General features: G+C 44.4%; 1 protein-coding gene across 1 annotated transcript in view; it reads right to left on the bottom strand.

The window, feature by feature from the left end:
• Positions 1 to 887: 887 nt before the first annotated feature.
• The window catches only part of LOC142250610 (uncharacterized), a 130385-nt gene continuing 112758 nt past the window's right edge, over positions 888 to 18514 (bottom strand). Inside the window, exon 9 of the mRNA XM_075322795.1 lies at positions 888 to 1058. Coding sequence (XP_075178910.1) covers positions 984 to 1058 — 75 coding nt within the window. The 3' untranslated portion in view covers positions 888 to 983. The remainder of the gene's footprint in view (positions 1059 to 18514) is intronic.

Genomic DNA, 18514 nt, shown 5'->3' with positions numbered 1-18514 from the left:
GGAGCCATTACAGGTGATATTGTATAGCAGTATAGACCACTTAATAGATTGTTTTAGTAAAGCAATTTTTACCACTATTTAATTGAGATTGTTATATATTCTATTTATTTTTGTACTGTGTATTTAATATGTATCATTAATATTCTTGAGATCTATGGTTATTTATTGATGTTTATTACACATGTATTTATGAGATTTAATTTTTCAATATATTGGCTTTGTTTGTCTGCTTCCACACTGGTGGTATTGTCCTTTTTTATCATGTTTGTTTGTTTTTTTAAATATATATATATTTTTTTTTTTAATAAAAAATATTAAGTTTTAAAATTATACTATTGAAATGGTGTCTATTTGATTCATATTTTTTTGGGTGTTTGTGTAGACGGAGAATATTGAATCTATTTTTGATTAGATGATTACTTGTCTGCAGAATTATAATTTTCGAAGCACTTTTTGCAAACTTCATGGTGCTACAGAAATTGGTATAATTTAATGTTTATAGGTGTTATAGATTTGACTTTATATATGACTATCAGAAAGTTATTTTATATGTCAGATAGAGTGACTCAAATATTGTTATAGACCAGGATTTTATCATTTACTGTATGTGATGGAGATCACTTCAATTTGGATTTTAAATAAGTTTGCAGTTTTAGTGCAGGATTAAATTAAAATCAAGATTACATTCCACGCGATAACGATTTATAGAAGGGAAAGTTATTACTATCGCTATAGCTTCTCTTTTTCAATCTTTGCAATTGTAAAGCTTATTTACATTTTTATTCACTTATTCTTTGAACTCCCAACAATCCATAATACAGTTATGACAAGTGAATGTATAATACAAAAATATGTTTATTTTACAAATATTTAAATGAAATGTTTGTGTAAGCCAGAAAATGTATAATCCTGGTGATCACGAAATAGATATCACAGCAAAATAGCACAATGTGATCCGTGATGGTCCATTGTACAGCGTCATCTCACAAATGGACGGAGTGGAGGGTGTTGAAGTTGCCTTTGTTTTTTGACATGATTATATGTAGAACATTCAACACCTAGAGAAGAAATAAAACACAGCTGTCACTGTTAAGAAGCATCAATTATCACATATAAAATATGAGCATATGACTTGGCATCCTGTTACCATGTGACATACCATACAGAATATTAAGAAGATGTAAATGTGTGATTTACCGTATTTTTCGTTTTAATATACGCACCGGATTATAAGCACACCCCAAATATAGAGAAAAAAAGGGGGAAAAAATATGGAGTCCATCTTATAATTCGATGGTGTCTTACCGAAGGGGGGACGGCAGCAGTGGTGGGGTGGGGTTACAGCAGGCAAGGATGGTGGTGGAGTACGGCGATGCTGCGAAAAATGCGGTGGGAGTCACAGATGCTCGCTGCGGGCACTGAGGCAGAAGGAACATCCAGAAACTGTCGGCGGTGCGGGCTTCAAAGAAATGGCACCCGGAGTCAGCATGTATGAAGATTGAGCTATCAGCTCAATGACAAGCTGAGATCTCATGTGCGCATGCGCCACCTCTGGGCGCCATTTTCCTTAAAGGGAACCTGTCAGGTCCTATATGAGTTCTGACCTACAAGCAGGGTGATGTGTGGCCTAGTAACCCCTTCCTACCCATCCCTGTGTTGTAATATTGTGTAATATGAATTTGTAAAAAAAGGTTTTATAACTTACATGTTCCCTATGTAAATAAGCAGAGGGTCTAGTCCCCTGGGCGTCGCTTAGAGCCGTGAGTGTTTACATGCTTTCCGTAGTATCACGTCCGTGTGGGTGTGATACTGTGGATTTACATGAGCGACGTCACCATCAGCTCCTGGAGATCCCGCACGTGTGCACTTCTTATTCGCGCACCTTTTTTATCTGGGTGTTTACTTACGGCTTTAGATGCGCACTGCGCATGGTCAGAACCGCAGGAGTCTTCTGATCATGCACAATACACTTGTGAAACCAACAAGTAAATACCCAGATAAGAAGGCTGTGCGAATTGCAAGCTCACTCGCATGGGATCTCCAGGAGTTGACGGTGACGTCACTCATTTAAATCCACGGTATCACTCCAACAAGGGGCGTAATACCACAGAAAGCACGCAAACACCCACGGACCCTCTGCTTATTTACATAGGGAAGACATAAGTTCTAAAACTTTTTTTATACATTCATATTACACAATATTACAACACAGTGATGGGTAGGAAGGGGTTACTAGGCCACACATCACCCTGCTTGTAGGTTAGAATGCATATGGGACCTAAAAGGTTCACTTTGAGTCCATTACAAGGAGATCAATGGTCTGGAGGCGGCGCGTTCACAGATGAGATCTTCAGCCGAGAGCTCCAGCTGCGCATGCGCCGACTCTGGGCGCCATTATTTGAAGCCCACATGACCAAACTTTTCAGAATAGCAGCCCCTGCCTGACAGCCTGCAGCACAGCTCACTGCCCGCTGTAAGCCCACAGCACAGCGCACAGGTCATAGTAAGCCCGCAGAACAGCACACTGCCCCCAGCATTTCCCCTGCCTCCTGTGACCCCGCTCCACCACCCCCTTGGTAAAATACATTTGGATTATAAGACGCACCTCTCATTTTCCTGCCAAATTTTTGGAAGGAAAAATTTGTCTTATAACTAGAGACCATCCCGGTTCAGCTCGAGGTCGGTTCGCCGAACGGAGGTCCCGTTCGAGTTCGGCTCGTCGAACGTTCGACGAACCGAACTCAAACTGCATAGGAAACAATGGCAGGCAATCACAAACACATAAAAACACATAGAAAACACCCTCAAAGGTGTCCAAAAGGTGACAAACAACTCACAACACAACACAAACACATGGGAAAGTGACAAGGACATATACTCATGCGAAAACAAAACAGCTGGACAAGGAAAAAGAGGAGGACACACAGATATAGGCATGGCACGCCCTTCTAAAATCATGTAAAACACCGCAAGGTGACTCCAAGCGTAGTCTCCCTTTTTCTCCAAAAATTGGGCCCCACACACACCCACCCATTCAGTTGCAGCAGTTGTGCCCCAGTTGTACACTTCACAGCTAGATTTGCATCAAGCACATTCAAAAATACGCCATTCTTATCCGTCCCCAGGATGACACCGGGGTAGGTAGCAAAGTCTTTCCTGACCCCAGCTCTGTTCATCTTGGATCATTTTTAAAATACACAGCAAGCAAGGGTTACTCCAAGCGGAGTCTCCCTTTTTTTTCCAAAAATTGTGCCCCACACACACCCACCCATTCAGTGGCAGCACTTGTGCCCTAGTTGTACACTTCACAGCTAGATTTGCATCAAGCACATTCAAAAATACGCCATTCTTATCCGTCCCCAGGATGACACCAGGGTAGGTAGCAAAGTCTTTCCTGACCCCAGCTCTGTTCATCTTGGATCATTTTTAAAAAACACAGCAAGCAAGGGTTACTCCAAGTGGAGTCTCCCTTTTTTTCCAAAAATTGTGCCCCACACACACCCACCCATTCAGTGGCAGCACTTGTGCCCTAGTTGTACACTTCACAGCTAGATTTGCATCAAGCACATTCAAAAATACGCCATTCTTATCCGTCCCCAGGATGACACCGGGGTAGGTAGCAAAGTCTTTGCTGAACCATGACTTGTTCATCTTCGCTCCTTTTAAAAACAATGTAAGCAAGGGTTACTCCAAGCGGAGTCTCCCTTTTTTCCAAAAATTGGGCCCCACACACACCCACCCCTTCAGTGGCAGCAGTTGTGCCCCAGTTGTACACTTCACAGCTAGATTTGCATCAAGCACATTCAAAAATACGCCATAATTAACCGTCCCCAGGATGACACCAGGCGTAACTGGATAGCTCTGGCCATTTTTCTAGATTTGAAGCCCAAAATGAGCAAGGCTCCATTTGCAAAGTCATGGCATCGATGTTCATTTGTAGATACTCCTGTATCATCCTCTCCAGCCGTTGACTATGTATCAGACTTGTTGTCTCTGGTGGCCTTGCAAAGGAGGGTCTAAAAAAATTATGAAAAGATTCCATAAAATTGCTGTTACCAGCACCAGATACGGTCCTACTGGTACGGGTAGACTGTTGAAGATGACGAGACCGTCCCATGTTTGTCAAGTTACAACTGGGAGATTCACTCCCTGCACCTGCACGGTTGTTTGGTGGAAAAGCCGATCTAAGATCGAGTAACAGCTTCTGCTGATACTCCTGCATACGTGCGTCCCTTTCTATGGCTGGAATTATGTCACAAAATTTGGACTTGTACCGGGGATCTAATAGTGTGGCAAGCCAGTAGTCATCATCACTTCTAATTTTGACAATACGAGGGTCATGTTGGAGGTAGTGCAACAAGAAGGCACTCATGTGTCTTGCGCAGCCATGCGGACCAAGTCCACGCTGTGTTTGTGGCATAGAGGTGCTAACCGTTCTTTCTTCCTCTGACATCTCCCCCCAACCTCTTTCAACTGAAATTTGACCAAGGTCTCCCTCATCTGCTGAGTCTTCCATGTCCATGGACAGTTCGTCCTCCATTTCTTCATGTTCTCCTGCACCTTCCTCAACATCTCGCCTGCTACCATGCACCCTTGTTGATCCCTGTCCCCCATGGTCCCATGCCTGGCGCCTTGGTGATGATGAACGTCTGGACCTTGGTGATGTTGTTGTGTCTTGCGCATATGAATCCTCCTGTAGTTCATCCCCTTCCTGTTGTCCCACCCCCTGACTCCGAATAGTGTTTAGCGTGTGCTCCAGCATGTAAATGACTGGAATCGTCATGCTGATAATGGCATTGTCAGCGCTAAACATATTCGTCGCCATGTCGAAACTGTGCAGAAGGGTGCATAGGTCCTTGATCTGAGACCACTCCATCAGGGTGATCTTCCCCACCTCTGCATCTCGTTGGCCCAGGCTATACGTCATGACGTATTGCACCAGGGCTCGGCGGTGCTGCCACAGTCGCTGTAACATGTGGAGAGTTGAATTCCAGCGTGTCGCCACATCGCATTTCAGGCGATGAACCGGCAGGCCTAAAGACTTCTGGAGCGATGCAAGTCGCTCAGCTGCAGTGCTTGAACGGCGGAAGTGAGCAGACAGTTTTCGTGCCCTCTTCAGAAGGCCATCTAGACCGGGATAGTGTGTTAAAAATTGCTGGACGACAAGGTTCAACACGTGAGCCATACAAGGTACGTGTGTCACCTTGCCCAGGCGAAGGGCCGCACCCAGGTTTGCAGCATTGTCGCACACGGTTGAGTGGAGACAACCATTTATTAAACTCGGACCGCAGAGCTGACCACAACTCCTCAGCTGTGTGACTCTTATTCCCAAGACATGTCAAGCTAAAGACCGCCTGATGCCGTTGCGCTCTGCTGCCAGCATAGTAATGAGGGGTGCGTGATTCCTTCTGCGCAGTGAGAACGCTGGTGGCCTGACCAGGCAGGCTTGGGGCGGAGGACCCAGATGAGGTGGAGGATGCAGAAGCAGTGGCGGAACTTGGACAGACAGAGGATTGACACACAAGTCGTGGGGACGGCAAGACTTGTGCAGCAGACCCTTCACCATCTATCACCATAGTTACCCAGTGCTCAGTCAGCGACATGTAACGTCCCTGTCCATGCTTACTGGTCCAAGTATCGGTGGTGAAATGCACCCGTTCACACACAGAGTTTCTCAAGGAAGCGGTGATGTTGTGTGCGACATGCTGGTGTAGCGCGGGCACACCTTTCTTAGAGAAGTAGTGGCGACTAGGCATCTGGTACTGGGGCACAGCGACAGACATAAGGTCTCTAAAATCCTGTGTGTCCACTAGGCGGAAAGGCAGCATTTCGGTAGCCAACAGCTTACAGAGGGATAGAGTCAACCTCTTAGCTTTGTCATGGGTCGCAGGAAGTGGCCTTAAATTTGACCACATCTGAGGGACAGAGATCTGGCTGCTGTGTGTAGACGGTGTTGAGTAGGGTGTCCCTGGAAAAATGCAGGTTTGTGAGGAAAGTGCAGGCGGAGACATGATGTTGCCTTCATCCAACGTTGGTGCTATCGATGTCTGAGAGAGCTGTACACACTCACTTGTTTCCCCTTCCAAACCAACTGACGACCTACCAAGCAAACTGCCTGTTGCGGTTACAGTGGTGGAAGTTGTGGGTGGAAAAACAGGTGTGACAGCTGTCCCCACAGTCCTAGAAGATGACGAGCGCGCGGATGCACTGGAAGGGGCAGGCGGTGGATGGTTCACTCCGCTAGGCCGCATTGCAGCACGGTGAGCTTCCCACCGGGCCATATGATATTTATTCATGTGACGATTCATGGAAGAAGTTGTCAAACTGCTGAGGTTTTGACCTCTACTAAGAGAACCATGACAAATTTTACAGATCACATAATTTGGGCGATCTTTTTCTATGTCAAAAAAGGACCAGGCTAGGCAAGGCTTAGAGGCCATGCGACCTGTTGATCCACCCCGAATAATGCTCAGAGGCAGAGTGGTGGCTGAGGATGCAGTTGTAGACGTGCTACAAGTACTCCGACTGTGTCCAGGAAGGCTCAAGGTAACTTCGTCATCAGTTGCATCCTCCTCCACCACCTCTGTTGACCTCCTCGAGTGCCTGACTGTGGGTTGACAGTAGGTGGGATCTAGAACTTCATCATCAATTGTTGTGTTTGCACTCCCCTCCCCCTCAGACTGAGCCTCTTCTTGCCCTGACCAAATATTTAGGTTGTCATCCCAATCGGGTATCTGCGTCTCATCTTCATCAGTATGTTCCTCATTGTCTATAACCACAGGTGTTACAGTTTGTGACAAAGGGTCAACATTATGCTCAGGAACTTGGTCCTCACGGCCTGATCAGAGTCACAAAGGTTCTGGGCATCACTGCAGACCATTTCCTGTTCTGTACTCACTGTAGCTTGGGAGCAGACCTCTGAATCCCAGGCTATAGTGTGACTGAACAGCTCTGCAGACTCAGCCATCTCAGTTCCACCATACTGTGCAGGGCTGATGGAGACTTCAAAGCTGGGAGAAAGCAAGTTTGATTGGGATGACAACTCAGAGGACTGGTGTTTTTTGGATGCAGTACTTGAAGTGGCTGAGAGGGCACTTGTTGGACCACTTGAGATCCATTCAAGCATTTTCCTTTTTTGGCCATCATCTACCTTTGTTCCTGTTGTTCGTGTCCGTAAAAAAGGGAGCACATCGGATTGTCCACGGTAAGTAGTAGACATCTTACTTTTGCTGGTAGATGGTCTATCTTCAGCAGATGATAATGGAGCTTTGCCACCTTCCCCACGGACAAACCCTTTTTTTCCTTTTCCACCACGCCTCTTCCCCTTTCCACCAGCATCTGTCATTTTGCCACTCATGTTGATTGCGACAAGATTGTGCACTGAAAATGTGGTAGTAAAAATTGAGAGGTGGTGTAGATTGCAGCGGTGGTCTAGCTTTATTAACAGCAGAATAATAAAGAATAAATATCCCTGACAATGCAACTACGGCCCTTAAACTGGCAGCATCAATTGCTAGTATAATGGCTTAGTTATAATGAGTTGGAGTGTGCAATGCAGGCAGAGGTGCTGCAAATGTCTTTACACTAGTGGGACTATAGCAAAGTCCAATATCCACGTTTAGGATGCCACTAGGTACACTGAGTGTTTGCTAGTATAATGGCTTAGTTATAATGAGTTGGAGTGTGCAATGCAGGCAGAGGTGCTGCAAATGTCTTTGCACTAGTGGGACTAGACAAAAGTCCAATAGCCACGTTTAGGATGCCACTAGGTACACTGAGTGTTTGCTAGTATAATGGCTTAGTTATAAAGAGTTGGAGTGTGCAATGCAGGCAGAGGTGCTGCAAATGTCTTTGCACTAGTGTGACTAGACAAAAGTCCAATAGCCACGTTTAGGATGCCACTAGGTACACTGAGTGTTTGCTAGTATAATGGCTTAGTTATAATGAGTTGGAGTGTGCAATGCAGACAGAGGTGCTGCAAATGTCTTTGCACTAGTGTGACTAGACAAAAGTCCAATAGCCACGTTTAGGATGCCACTAGGTACACTGAGTGTTTGCTAGTATAATGGCTTAGTTATAATGAGTTGGAGTGTGCAATGCAGGTAGAGGTGCTGCAAATGTCTTTGCACTAGTGGGACTATAGCAAAGTCCAATAGCCACGTTTAGGATGCCACTAGGTACACTGAGTGTTTGCTAGTATAATGGCTTAGTTATAATGAGTTGGAGTGTGCAATGCAAGCAGAGGTGCTGCAAATGTCTTTGCACTAGTGTGACTAGACAAAAGTCCAATAGCCACGTTTAGGATGCCACTAGGTACACTGAGTGTTTGCTAGTATAATGGCTTAGTTATAATGAGTTGGAGTGTGCAATGCAGGCAGAGGTGCTGCAAATGTCTTTGCACTAGTGGGACTAGACAAAAGTCCAATAGCCACGTTTAGGATGCCACTAGGTACACTGAGTGTTTGCTAGTATAATGGCTTAGTTATAATGAGTTGGAGTGTGCAATGCAGGCAGAGGTGCTGCAAATGTCTTTGCACTAGTGGGACTATAGCAAAGTCCAATAGCCACGTTTAGGATGCCACTAGGTACACTGAGTGTTTGCTAGTATAATGGCTTAGTTATAATGAGTTGGAGTGTGCAATGCAGGCAGAGGTGCTGCAAATGTCTTTGCACTAGTGGGACTATAGCAAAGTCCAATAGCCACGTTTAGGATGCCACTAGGTACACTGAGTGTTTGCTAGTATAATGGCTTAGTTATAATGAGTTGGAGTGTGCAATGCAGGCAGAGGTGCTGCAAATGTCTTTGCACTAGTGGGACTAGACAAAAGTCCAATAGCCACGTTTAGGATGCCACTAGGTACACTGAGTGTTTGCTAGTATAATGGCTTAGTTATAATGAGTTGGAGTGTGCAATGCAGGCAGAGGTGCTGCAAATGTCTTTGCACTAGTGGGACTATAGCAAAGTCCAATAGCCACGTTTAGGATGCCACTAGGTACACTGAGTGTTTGCTAGTATAATGGCTTAGTTATAATGAGTTGAAGTGTGCAATGCAGGTAGAGGTGCTGCAAATGTCTTTGCACTAGTGGGACTATAGCAAAGTCCAATAGCCACGTTTAGGATGCCACTAGGTACACTGAGTGTTTGCTAGTATAATGGCTTAGTTATAATGAGTTGGAGTGTGCAAGGCAGGCAGAGGTGCTCCAAATGTCTTTGCACTAGTGTGACTAGACAAAAGTCGAATAGCCACGTTTAGGATGCCACTAGGTACACTGAGTGTTTGCTAGTATAATGGCTTAGTTAAAAAGAGTTTGAGTGTGCAATGCAGGCAGAGGTGCTGCAAATGTCTTTGCACTACTGGGACTATAGCAAAGTCCAATAGCCACGTTTAGGATGCCACTAGGTACACTGAGTGTTTGCTAGTATAATGGCTTAGTTATAATGAGTTGGAGTGTGCAATGCAGGCAGAGGTGCTGCAAATGTCTTTGCACTAGTGTGACTAGACAAAAGTCCAATAGCCACGTTTAGGATGCCACTAGGTACACTGAGTGTTTGCTAGTAAAATGGCTTAGTTATAATGAGTTGGAGTGTGCAATGCAGGCAGAGGTGCTGCAAATGTCTTTGCACTAGTGGGACTATAGCAAAGTCCAATAGCCACGTTTAGGATGCCACTAGGTACACTGAGCGTTTGCTAGTATAATGGCTTAGTTATAATGAGTTGGAGTGTGCAATGCAGGCAGAGGTGCTGCAAATGTCTTTGCACTAGTGTGACTAGACAAAAGTCCAATAGCCACGTTTAGGATGCCACTAGGTACACTGAGTGTTTGCTAGTATAATGGCTTAGTTATAATGAGTTGGAGTGTGCAATGCAGGCAGAGGTGCTGCAAATGTCTTTGCACTAGTGTGACTAGACAAAAGTCCAATAGCCACGTTTAGGATGCCACTAGGTACACTGAGTGTTTGCTAGTATAATGGCTTAGTTATAATGAGTTGGAGTGTGCAATGCAGGCAGAGGTGCTGCAAATGTCTTTGCACTAGTGGGACTATAGCAAAGTCCAATAGCCACGTTTAGGATGCCACTAGGTACACTGACTGTTTGCTAGTATAATGGCTTAGTTATAATGAGTTGGAGTGTGCAATGCAGGCAGAGGTGCTGCAAATGTCTTTGCACTAGTGGGACTATAGCAAAGTCCAATAGCCACGTTTAGGATGCCTCTAGGTACACTGAGTGTTTGCTAGTATAATGGCTTAGTTATAATGAGTTGGAGTGTGCAATGCAGGCAGAGGTGCTGCAAATGTCTTTGCACTAGTGGGACTAGACAAAAGTCCAATAGCCACGTTTAGGATGCCACTAGGTACACTGAGTGTTTTCTAGTATAATGGCTTAGTTATAATGAGTTGGAGTGTGCAATGCAGGTAGAGGTGCTGCAAATGTCTTTGCACTAGTGGGACTATAGCAAAGTCCAATAGCCACGTTTAGGATGCCACTAGGTACACTGAGTGTTTGCTAGTATAATGGCTTAGTTATAATGAGTTGGAGTGTGCAAGGCAGGCAGAGGTGCTCCAAATGTCTTTGCACTAGTGTGACTAGACAAAAGTCGAATAGCCACGTTTAGGATGCCACTAGGTACACTGAGTGTTTGCTAGTATAATGGCTTAGTTAAAAAGAGTTTGAGTGTGCAATGCAGGCAGACGTGCTGCAAATGTCTTTGCACTAGTGTGACTAGACAAAAGTCCAATAGCCACGTTTAGGATGCCACTAGGTACACTGAGTGTTTGCTAGTATAATGGCTTAGTTATAATGAGTTGGAGTGTGCAATGCAGGCAGAGGTGCTGCAAATGTCTTTGCACTAGTGTGACTAGACAAAAGTCCAATAGCCACGTTTAGGATGCCACTAGGTACACTGAGTGTTTGCTAGTAAAATGGCTTAGTTATAATGAGTTGGAGTGTGCAATGCAGGCAGAGGTGCTGCAAATGTCTTTGCACTAGTGGGACTATAGCAAAGTCCAATAGCCACGTTTAGGATGCCACTAGGTACACTGAGTGTTTGCTAGTATAATGGCTTAGTTATAATGAGTTGGAGTGTGCAATGCAGGCAGAGGTGCTGCAAATGTCTTTGCACTAGTGTGACTAGACAAAAGTCCAATAGCCACGTTTAGGATGCCACTAGGTACACTGAGTGTTTGCTAGTATAATGGCTTAGTTATAATGAGTTGGAGTGTGCAATGCAGGCAGAGGTGCTGCAAATGTCTTTGCACTAGTGTGACTAGACAAAAGTCCAATAGCCACGTTTAGGATGCCACTAGGTACACTGAGTGTTTGCTAGTATAATGGCTTAGTTATAATGAGTTGGAGTGTGCAATGCAGGCAGAGGTGCTGCAAATGTCTTTGCACTAGTGGGACTATAGCAAAGTCCAATAGCCACGTTTAGGATGCCACTAGGTACACTGACTGTTTGCTAGTATAATGGCTTAGTTATAATGAGTTGGAGTGTGCAATGCAGGCAGAGGTGCTGCAAATGTCTTTGCACTAGTGGGACTATAGCAAAGTCCAATAGCCACGTTTAGGATGCCTCTAGGTACACTGAGTGTTTGCTAGTATAATGGCTTAGTTATAATGAGTTGGAGTGTGCAATGCAGGCAGAGGTGCTGCAAATGTCTTTGCACTAGTGTGACTAGACAAAAGTCGAATAGCCACGTTTAGGATGCCACTAGGTACACTGAGTATTTGCTAGTATAATGGCTTAGTTAAAAAGAGTTTGAGTGTGCAATGCAGGCAGACGTGCTGCAAATGTCTTTGCACTAGTGTGACTAGACAAAAGTCCAATAGCCACGTTTAGGATGCCACTAGGTACACTGACTGTTTGCTAGTATAATGGCTTAGTTATAATGAGTTGGAGTGTGCAATGCAGGCAGAGGTGCTGCAAATGTCTTTGCACTAGTGGGACTATAGCAAAGTCCAATAGCCACGTTTAGGATGCCACTAGGTACACTGAGTGTTTGCTAGTATAATGGCTTAGTTATAATGAGTTGGAGTGTGCAATGCAGGCAGACGTGCTGCAAATGTCTTTGCACTAGTGGGACTAGACAAAAGTCCAATAGCCACGTTTAGGATGCCACTAGGTACACTGAGTGTTTGCTAGTATAATGGCTTAGTTAAAAAGAGTTTGAGTGTGCAATGCAGGCAGAGGTGCTGCAAATATCTTTGCACTAGTGTGACTAGACAAAAGTCCAATAGCCACGTTTAGGATGCCACTAGGTACACTGAGTGTTTGCTAGTATAATGGCTTAGTTATAATGAGTTGGAGTGTGCAATGCAGACAGAGGTGCTGCAAATGTCTTTGCACTAGTGTGACTAGACAAAAGTCCAATAGCCACGTTTAGGATGCCACTAGGTACACTGAGTGTTTGCTAGTATAATGGCTTAGTTATAATGAGTTGGAGTGTGCAATGCAGGTAGAGGTGCTGCAAATGTCTTTGCACTAGTGGGACTATAGCAAAGTCCAATAGCCACGTTTAGGATGCCACTAGGTACACTGAGTGTTTGCTAGTATAATGGCTTAGTTATAATGAGTTGGAGTGTGCAATGCAAGCAGAGGTGCTGCAAATGTCTTTGCACTAGTGTGACTAGACAAAAGTCCAATAGCCACGTTTAGGATGCCACTAGGTACACTGAGTGTTTGCTAGTATAATGGCTTAGTTATAATGAGTTGGAGTGTGCAATGCAGGCAGAGGTGCTGCAAATGTCTTTGCACTAGTGGGACTAGACAAAAGTCCAATAGCCACGTTTAGGATGCCACTAGGTACACTGAGTGTTTGCTAGTATAATGGCTTAGTTATAATGAGTTGGAGTGTGCAATGCAGGCAGAGGTGCTGCAAATGTCTTTGCACTAGTGGGACTATAGCAAAGTCCAATAGCCACGTTTAGGATGCCACTAGGTACACTGAGTGTTTGCTAGTATAATGGCTTAGTTATAATGAGTTGGAGTGTGCAATGCAGGCAGAGGTGCTGCAAATGTCTTTGCACTAGTGGGACTATAGCAAAGTCCAATAGCCACGTTTAGGATGCCACTAGGTACACTGAGTGTTTGCTAGTATAATGGCTTAGTTATAATGAGTTGGAGTGTGCAATGCAGGCAGAGGTGCTGCAAATGTCTTTGCACTAGTGGGACTAGACAAAAGTCCAATAGCCACGTTTAGGATGCCACTAGGTACACTGAGTGTTTGCTAGTATAATGGCTTAGTTATAATGAGTTGGAGTGTGCAATGCAGGCAGAGGTGCTGCAAATGTCTTTGCACTAGTGTGACTAGACAAAAGTCCAATAGCCACGTTTAGGATGCCACTAGGTACACTGAGTGTTTGCTAGTATAATGGCTTAGTTATAATGAGTTGGAGTGTGCAATGCAGGCAGAGGTGCTGCAAATGTCTTTGCACTAGTGGGACTAGACAAAAGTCCAATAGCCACGTTTAGGATGCCACTAGGTACACTGAGTGTTTGCTAGTATAATGGCTTAGTTATAATGAGTTGGAGTGTGCAATGCAGGCAGAGGTGCTGCAAATGTCTTTGCACTAGTGGGACTATAGCAAAGTCCAATAGCCACGTTTAGGATGCCACTAGGTACACTGAGTGTTTGCTAGTATAATGGCTTAGTTATAATGAGTTGGAGTGTGCAATGCAGGCAGAGGTGCTGCAAATGTCTTTGCACTAGTGGGACTATAGCAAAGTCCAATAGCCACGTTTAGGATGCCACTAGGTACACTGAGTGTTTGCTAGTATAATGGCTTAGTTATAATGAGTTGGAGTGTGCAATGCAGGCAGAGGTGCTGCAAATGTCTTTGCACTAGTGGGACTAGACAAAAGTCCAATAGCCACGTTTAGGATGCCACTAGGTACACTGAGTGTTTGCTAGTATAATGGCTTAGTTATAATGAGTTGGAGTGTGCAATGCAGGCAGAGGTGCTGCAAATGTCTTTGCACTAGTGGGACTATAGCAAAGTCCAATAGCCACGTTTAGGATGCCACTAGGTACACTGAGTGTTTGCTAGTATAATGGCTTAGTTATAATGAGTTGAAGTGTGCAATGCAGGTAGAGGTGCTGCAAATGTCTTTGCACTAGTGGGACTATAGCAAAGTCCAATAGCCACGTTTAGGATGCCACTAGGTACACTGAGTGTTTGCTAGTATAATGGCTTAGTTATAATGAGTTGGAGTGTGCAAGGCAGGCAGAGGTGCTCCAAATGTCTTTGCACTAGTGTGACTAGACAAAAGTCGAATAGCCACGTTTAGGATGCCACTAGGTACACTGAGTGTTTGCTAGTATAATGGCTTAGTTAAAAAGAGTTTGAGTGTGCAATGCAGGCAGAGGTGCTGCAAATGTCTTTGCACTAGTGGGACTATAGCAAAGTCCAATAGCCACGTTTAGGATGCCACTAGGTACACTGAGTGTTTGCTAGTATAATGGCTTAGTTATAATGAGTTGGAGTGTGCAATGCAGGCAGAGGTGCTGCAAATGTCTTTGCACTAGTGTGACTAGACAAAAGTCCAATAGCCACGTTTAGGATGCCACTAGGTACACTGAGTGTTTGCTAGTAAAATGGCTTAGTTATAATGAGTTGGAGTGTGCAATGCAGGCAGAGGTGCTGCAAATGTCTTTGCACTAGTGGGACTATAGCAAAGTCCAATAGCCACGTTTAGGATGCCACTAGGTACACTGAGCGTTTGCTAGTATAATGGCTTAGTTATAATGAGTTGGAGTGTGCAATGCAGGCAGAGGTGCTGCAAATGTCTTTGCACTAGTGTGACTAGACAAAAGTCCAATAGCCACGTTTAGGATGCCACTAGGTACACTGAGTGTTTGCTAGTATAATGGCTTAGTTATAATGAGTTGGAGTGTGCAATGCAGGCAGAGGTGCTGCAAATGTCTTTGCACTAGTGTGACTAGACAAAAGTCCAATAGCCACGTTTAGGATGCCACTAGGTACACTGAGTGTTTGCTAGCATAATGGCTTAGTTATAATGAGTTGGAGTGTGCAATGCAGGCAGAGGTGCTGCAAATGTCTTTGCACTAGTGGGACTATAGCAAAGTCCAATAGCCACGTTTAGGATGCCACTAGGTACACTGACTGTTTGCTAGTATAATGGCTTAGTTATAATGAGTTGGAGTGTGCAATGCAGGCAGAGGTGCTGCAAATGTCTTTGCACTAGTGGGACTATAGCAAAGTCCAATAGCCACGTTTAGGATGCCTCTAGGTACACTGAGTGTTTGCTAGTATAATGGCTTAGTTATAATGAGTTGGAGTGTGCAATGCAGGCAGAGGTGCTGCAAATGTCTTTGCACTAGTGGGACTAGACAAAAGTCCAATAGCCACGTTTAGGATGCCACTAGGTACACTGAGTGTTTGCTAGTATAATGGCTTAGTTATAATGAGTTGGAGTGTGCAATGCAGGTAGAGGTGCTGCAAATGTCTTTGCACTAGTGGGACTATAGCAAAGTCCAATAGCCACGTTTAGGATGCCACTAGGTACACTGAGTGTTTGCTAGTATAATGGCTTAGTTATAATGAGTTGGAGTGTGCAAGGCAGGCAGAGGTGCTCCAAATGTCTTTGCACTAGTGTGACTAGACAAAAGTCGAATAGCCACGTTTAGGATGCCACTAGGTACACTGAGTGTTTGCTAGTATAATGGCTTAGTTAAAAAGAGTTTGAGTGTGCAATGCAGGCAGACGTGCTGCAAATGTCTTTGCACTAGTGTGACTAGACAAAAGTCCAATAGCCACGTTTAGGATGCCACTAGGTACACTGAGTGTTTGCTAGTATAATGGCTTAGTTATAATGAGTTGGAGTGTGCAATGCAGGCAGAGGTGTTGCAAATGTCTTTGCACTAGTGTGACTAGACAAAAGTCCAATAGCCACGTTTAGGATGCCACTAGGTACACTGAGTGTTTGCTAGTAAAATGGCTTAGTTATAATGAGTTGGAGTGTGCAATGCAGGCAGAGGTGCTGCAAATGTCTTTGCACTAGTGGGACTATAGCAAAGTCCAATAGCCACGTTTAGGATGCCACTAGGTACACTGAGCGTTTGCTAGTATAATGGCTTAGTTATAATGAGTTGGAGTGTGCAATGCAGGCAGAGGTGCTGCAAATGTCTTTGCACTAGTGTGACTAGACAAAAGTCCAATAGCCACGTTTAGGATGCCACTAGGTACACTGAGTGTTTGCTAGTATAATGGCTTAGTTATAATGAGTTGGAGTGTGCAATGCAGGCAGAGGTGCTGCAAATGTCTTTGCACTAGTGTGACTAAACAAAAGTCCAATAGCCACATTTAGGATGCCACTAGGTACACTGAGTGTTTGCTAGTATAATGGCTTAGTTATAATGAGTTGGAGTGTGCAATGCAGGCAGAGGTGCTGCAAATGTCTTTGCACTAGTAGGACTAGACAAAAGTCCAATAGCCACGTTTAGGATGCCACTAGGTACACTGAGTGTTTGCTAGTATAATGGCTTAGTTATAATGAGTTGGAGTGTGCAATGCAGGTAGAGGTGCTGCAAATGTCTTTGCACTAGTGGGACTATAGCAAAGTCCAATAGCCACGTTTAGGATGCCACTAGGTACACTGAGTGTTTGCTAGTATAATGGCTTAGTTATAATGAGTTGGAGTGTGCAAGGCAGGCAGAGGTGCTCCAAATGTGTTTGCACTAGTGTGACTAGACAAAAGTCGAATAGCCACGTTTAGGATGCCACTAGGTACACTGAGTATTTGCTAGTATAATGGCTTAGTTAAAAAGAGTTTGAGTGTGCAATGCAGGCAGACGTGCTGCAAATGTCTTTGCACTAGTGTGACTAGACAAAAGTCCAATAGCCACGTTTAGGATGCCACTAGGTACACTGAGTGTTTGCTAGTATAATGGCTTAGTTATAATGAGTTGGAGTGTGCAATTCAGGCAGAGGTGCTGCAAATGTCTTTGCACTAGTGTGACTAGACAAAAGTCCAATAGCCACGTTTAGGATGCCACTAGGTACACTGAGTGTTTGCTAGTATAATGGCTTAGTTATAATGAGTTGGAGTGTGCAATGCAGGCAGAGGTGTTGCAAATGTCTTTGCACTAGTGTGACTAGACAAAAGTCCAATAGCCACGTTTAGGATGCCACTAGGTACACTGAGTGTTTGCTAGTAAAATGGCTTAGTTATAATGAGTTGGAGTGTGCAATGCAGGCAGAGGTGCTGCAAATGTCTTTGCACTAGTGGGACTATAGCAAAGTCCAATAGCCACGTTTAGGATGCCACTAGGTACACTGAGCGTTTGCTAGTATAATGGCTTAGTTATAATGAGTTGGAGTGTGCAATGCAGGCAGAGGTGCTGCAAATGTCTTTGCACTAGTGTGACTAGACAAAAGTCCAATAGCCACGTTTAGGATGCCACTAGGTACACTGAGTGTTTGCTAGTATAATGGCTTAGTTATAATGAGTTGGAGTGTGCAATGCAGGCAGAGGTGCTGCAAATGTCTTTGCACTAGTGTGACTAAACAAAAGTCCAATAGCCACATTTAGGATGCCACTAGGTACACTGAGTGTTTGCTAGTATAATGGCTTAGTTATAATGAGTTGGAGTGTGCAATGCAGGCAGAGGTGCTGCAAATGTCTTTGCACTAGTAGGACTAGACAAAAGTCCAATAGCCACGTTTAGGATGCCACTAGGTACACTGAGTGTTTGCTAGTATAATGGCTTAGTTATAATGAGTTGGAGTGTGCAATGCAGGTAGAGGTGCTGCAAATGTCTTTGCACTAGTGGGACTATAGCAAAGTCCAATAGCCACGTTTAGGATGCCACTAGGTACACTGAGTGTTTGCTAGTATAATGGCTTAGTTATAATGAGTTGGAGTGTGCAAGGCAGGCAGAGGTGCTCCAAATGTGTTTGCACTAGTGTGACTAGACAAAAGTCGAATAGCCACGTTTAGGATGCCACTAGGTACACTGAGTATTTGCTAGTATAATGGCTTAGTTAAAAAGAGTTTGAGTGTGCAATGCAGGCAGACGTGCTGCAAATGTCTTTGCACTAGTGTGACTAGACAAAAGTCCAATAGCCACGTTTAGGATGCCACTAGGTACACTGAGTGTTTGCTAGTATAATGGCTTAGTTATAATGAGTTGGAGTGTGCAATTCAGGCAGAGGTGCTGCAAATGTCTTTGCACTAGTGTGACTAGACAAAAGTCCAATAGCCACGTTTAGGATGCCACTAGGTACACTGAGTGTTTGCTAGTATAATGGCTTAGTTATAATGAGTTGGAGTGTGCAATGCAGGCAGAGGTGCTGCAAATGTCTTTGCACTAGTGGGACTATAGCAAAGTCCAATAGCCACGTTTAGGATGCCACTAGGTACACTGAGTGTTTGCTAGTATAATGGCTTAGTTATAATGAGTTGGAGTGTGCAATGCAGGCAGACGTGCTGCAAATGTCTTTGCACTAGTGGGACTAGACAAAAGTCCAATAGCCACGTTTAGGATGCCACTAGG

This window comes from Anomaloglossus baeobatrachus, chromosome 9 (genome assembly GCF_048569485.1).
Source record: "Anomaloglossus baeobatrachus isolate aAnoBae1 chromosome 9, aAnoBae1.hap1, whole genome shotgun sequence".
NCBI classification, from domain to species: Eukaryota; Metazoa; Chordata; class Amphibia; order Anura; family Aromobatidae; genus Anomaloglossus; species Anomaloglossus baeobatrachus.
This window is presented reverse-complemented; position numbering and strand designations above follow the sequence as displayed.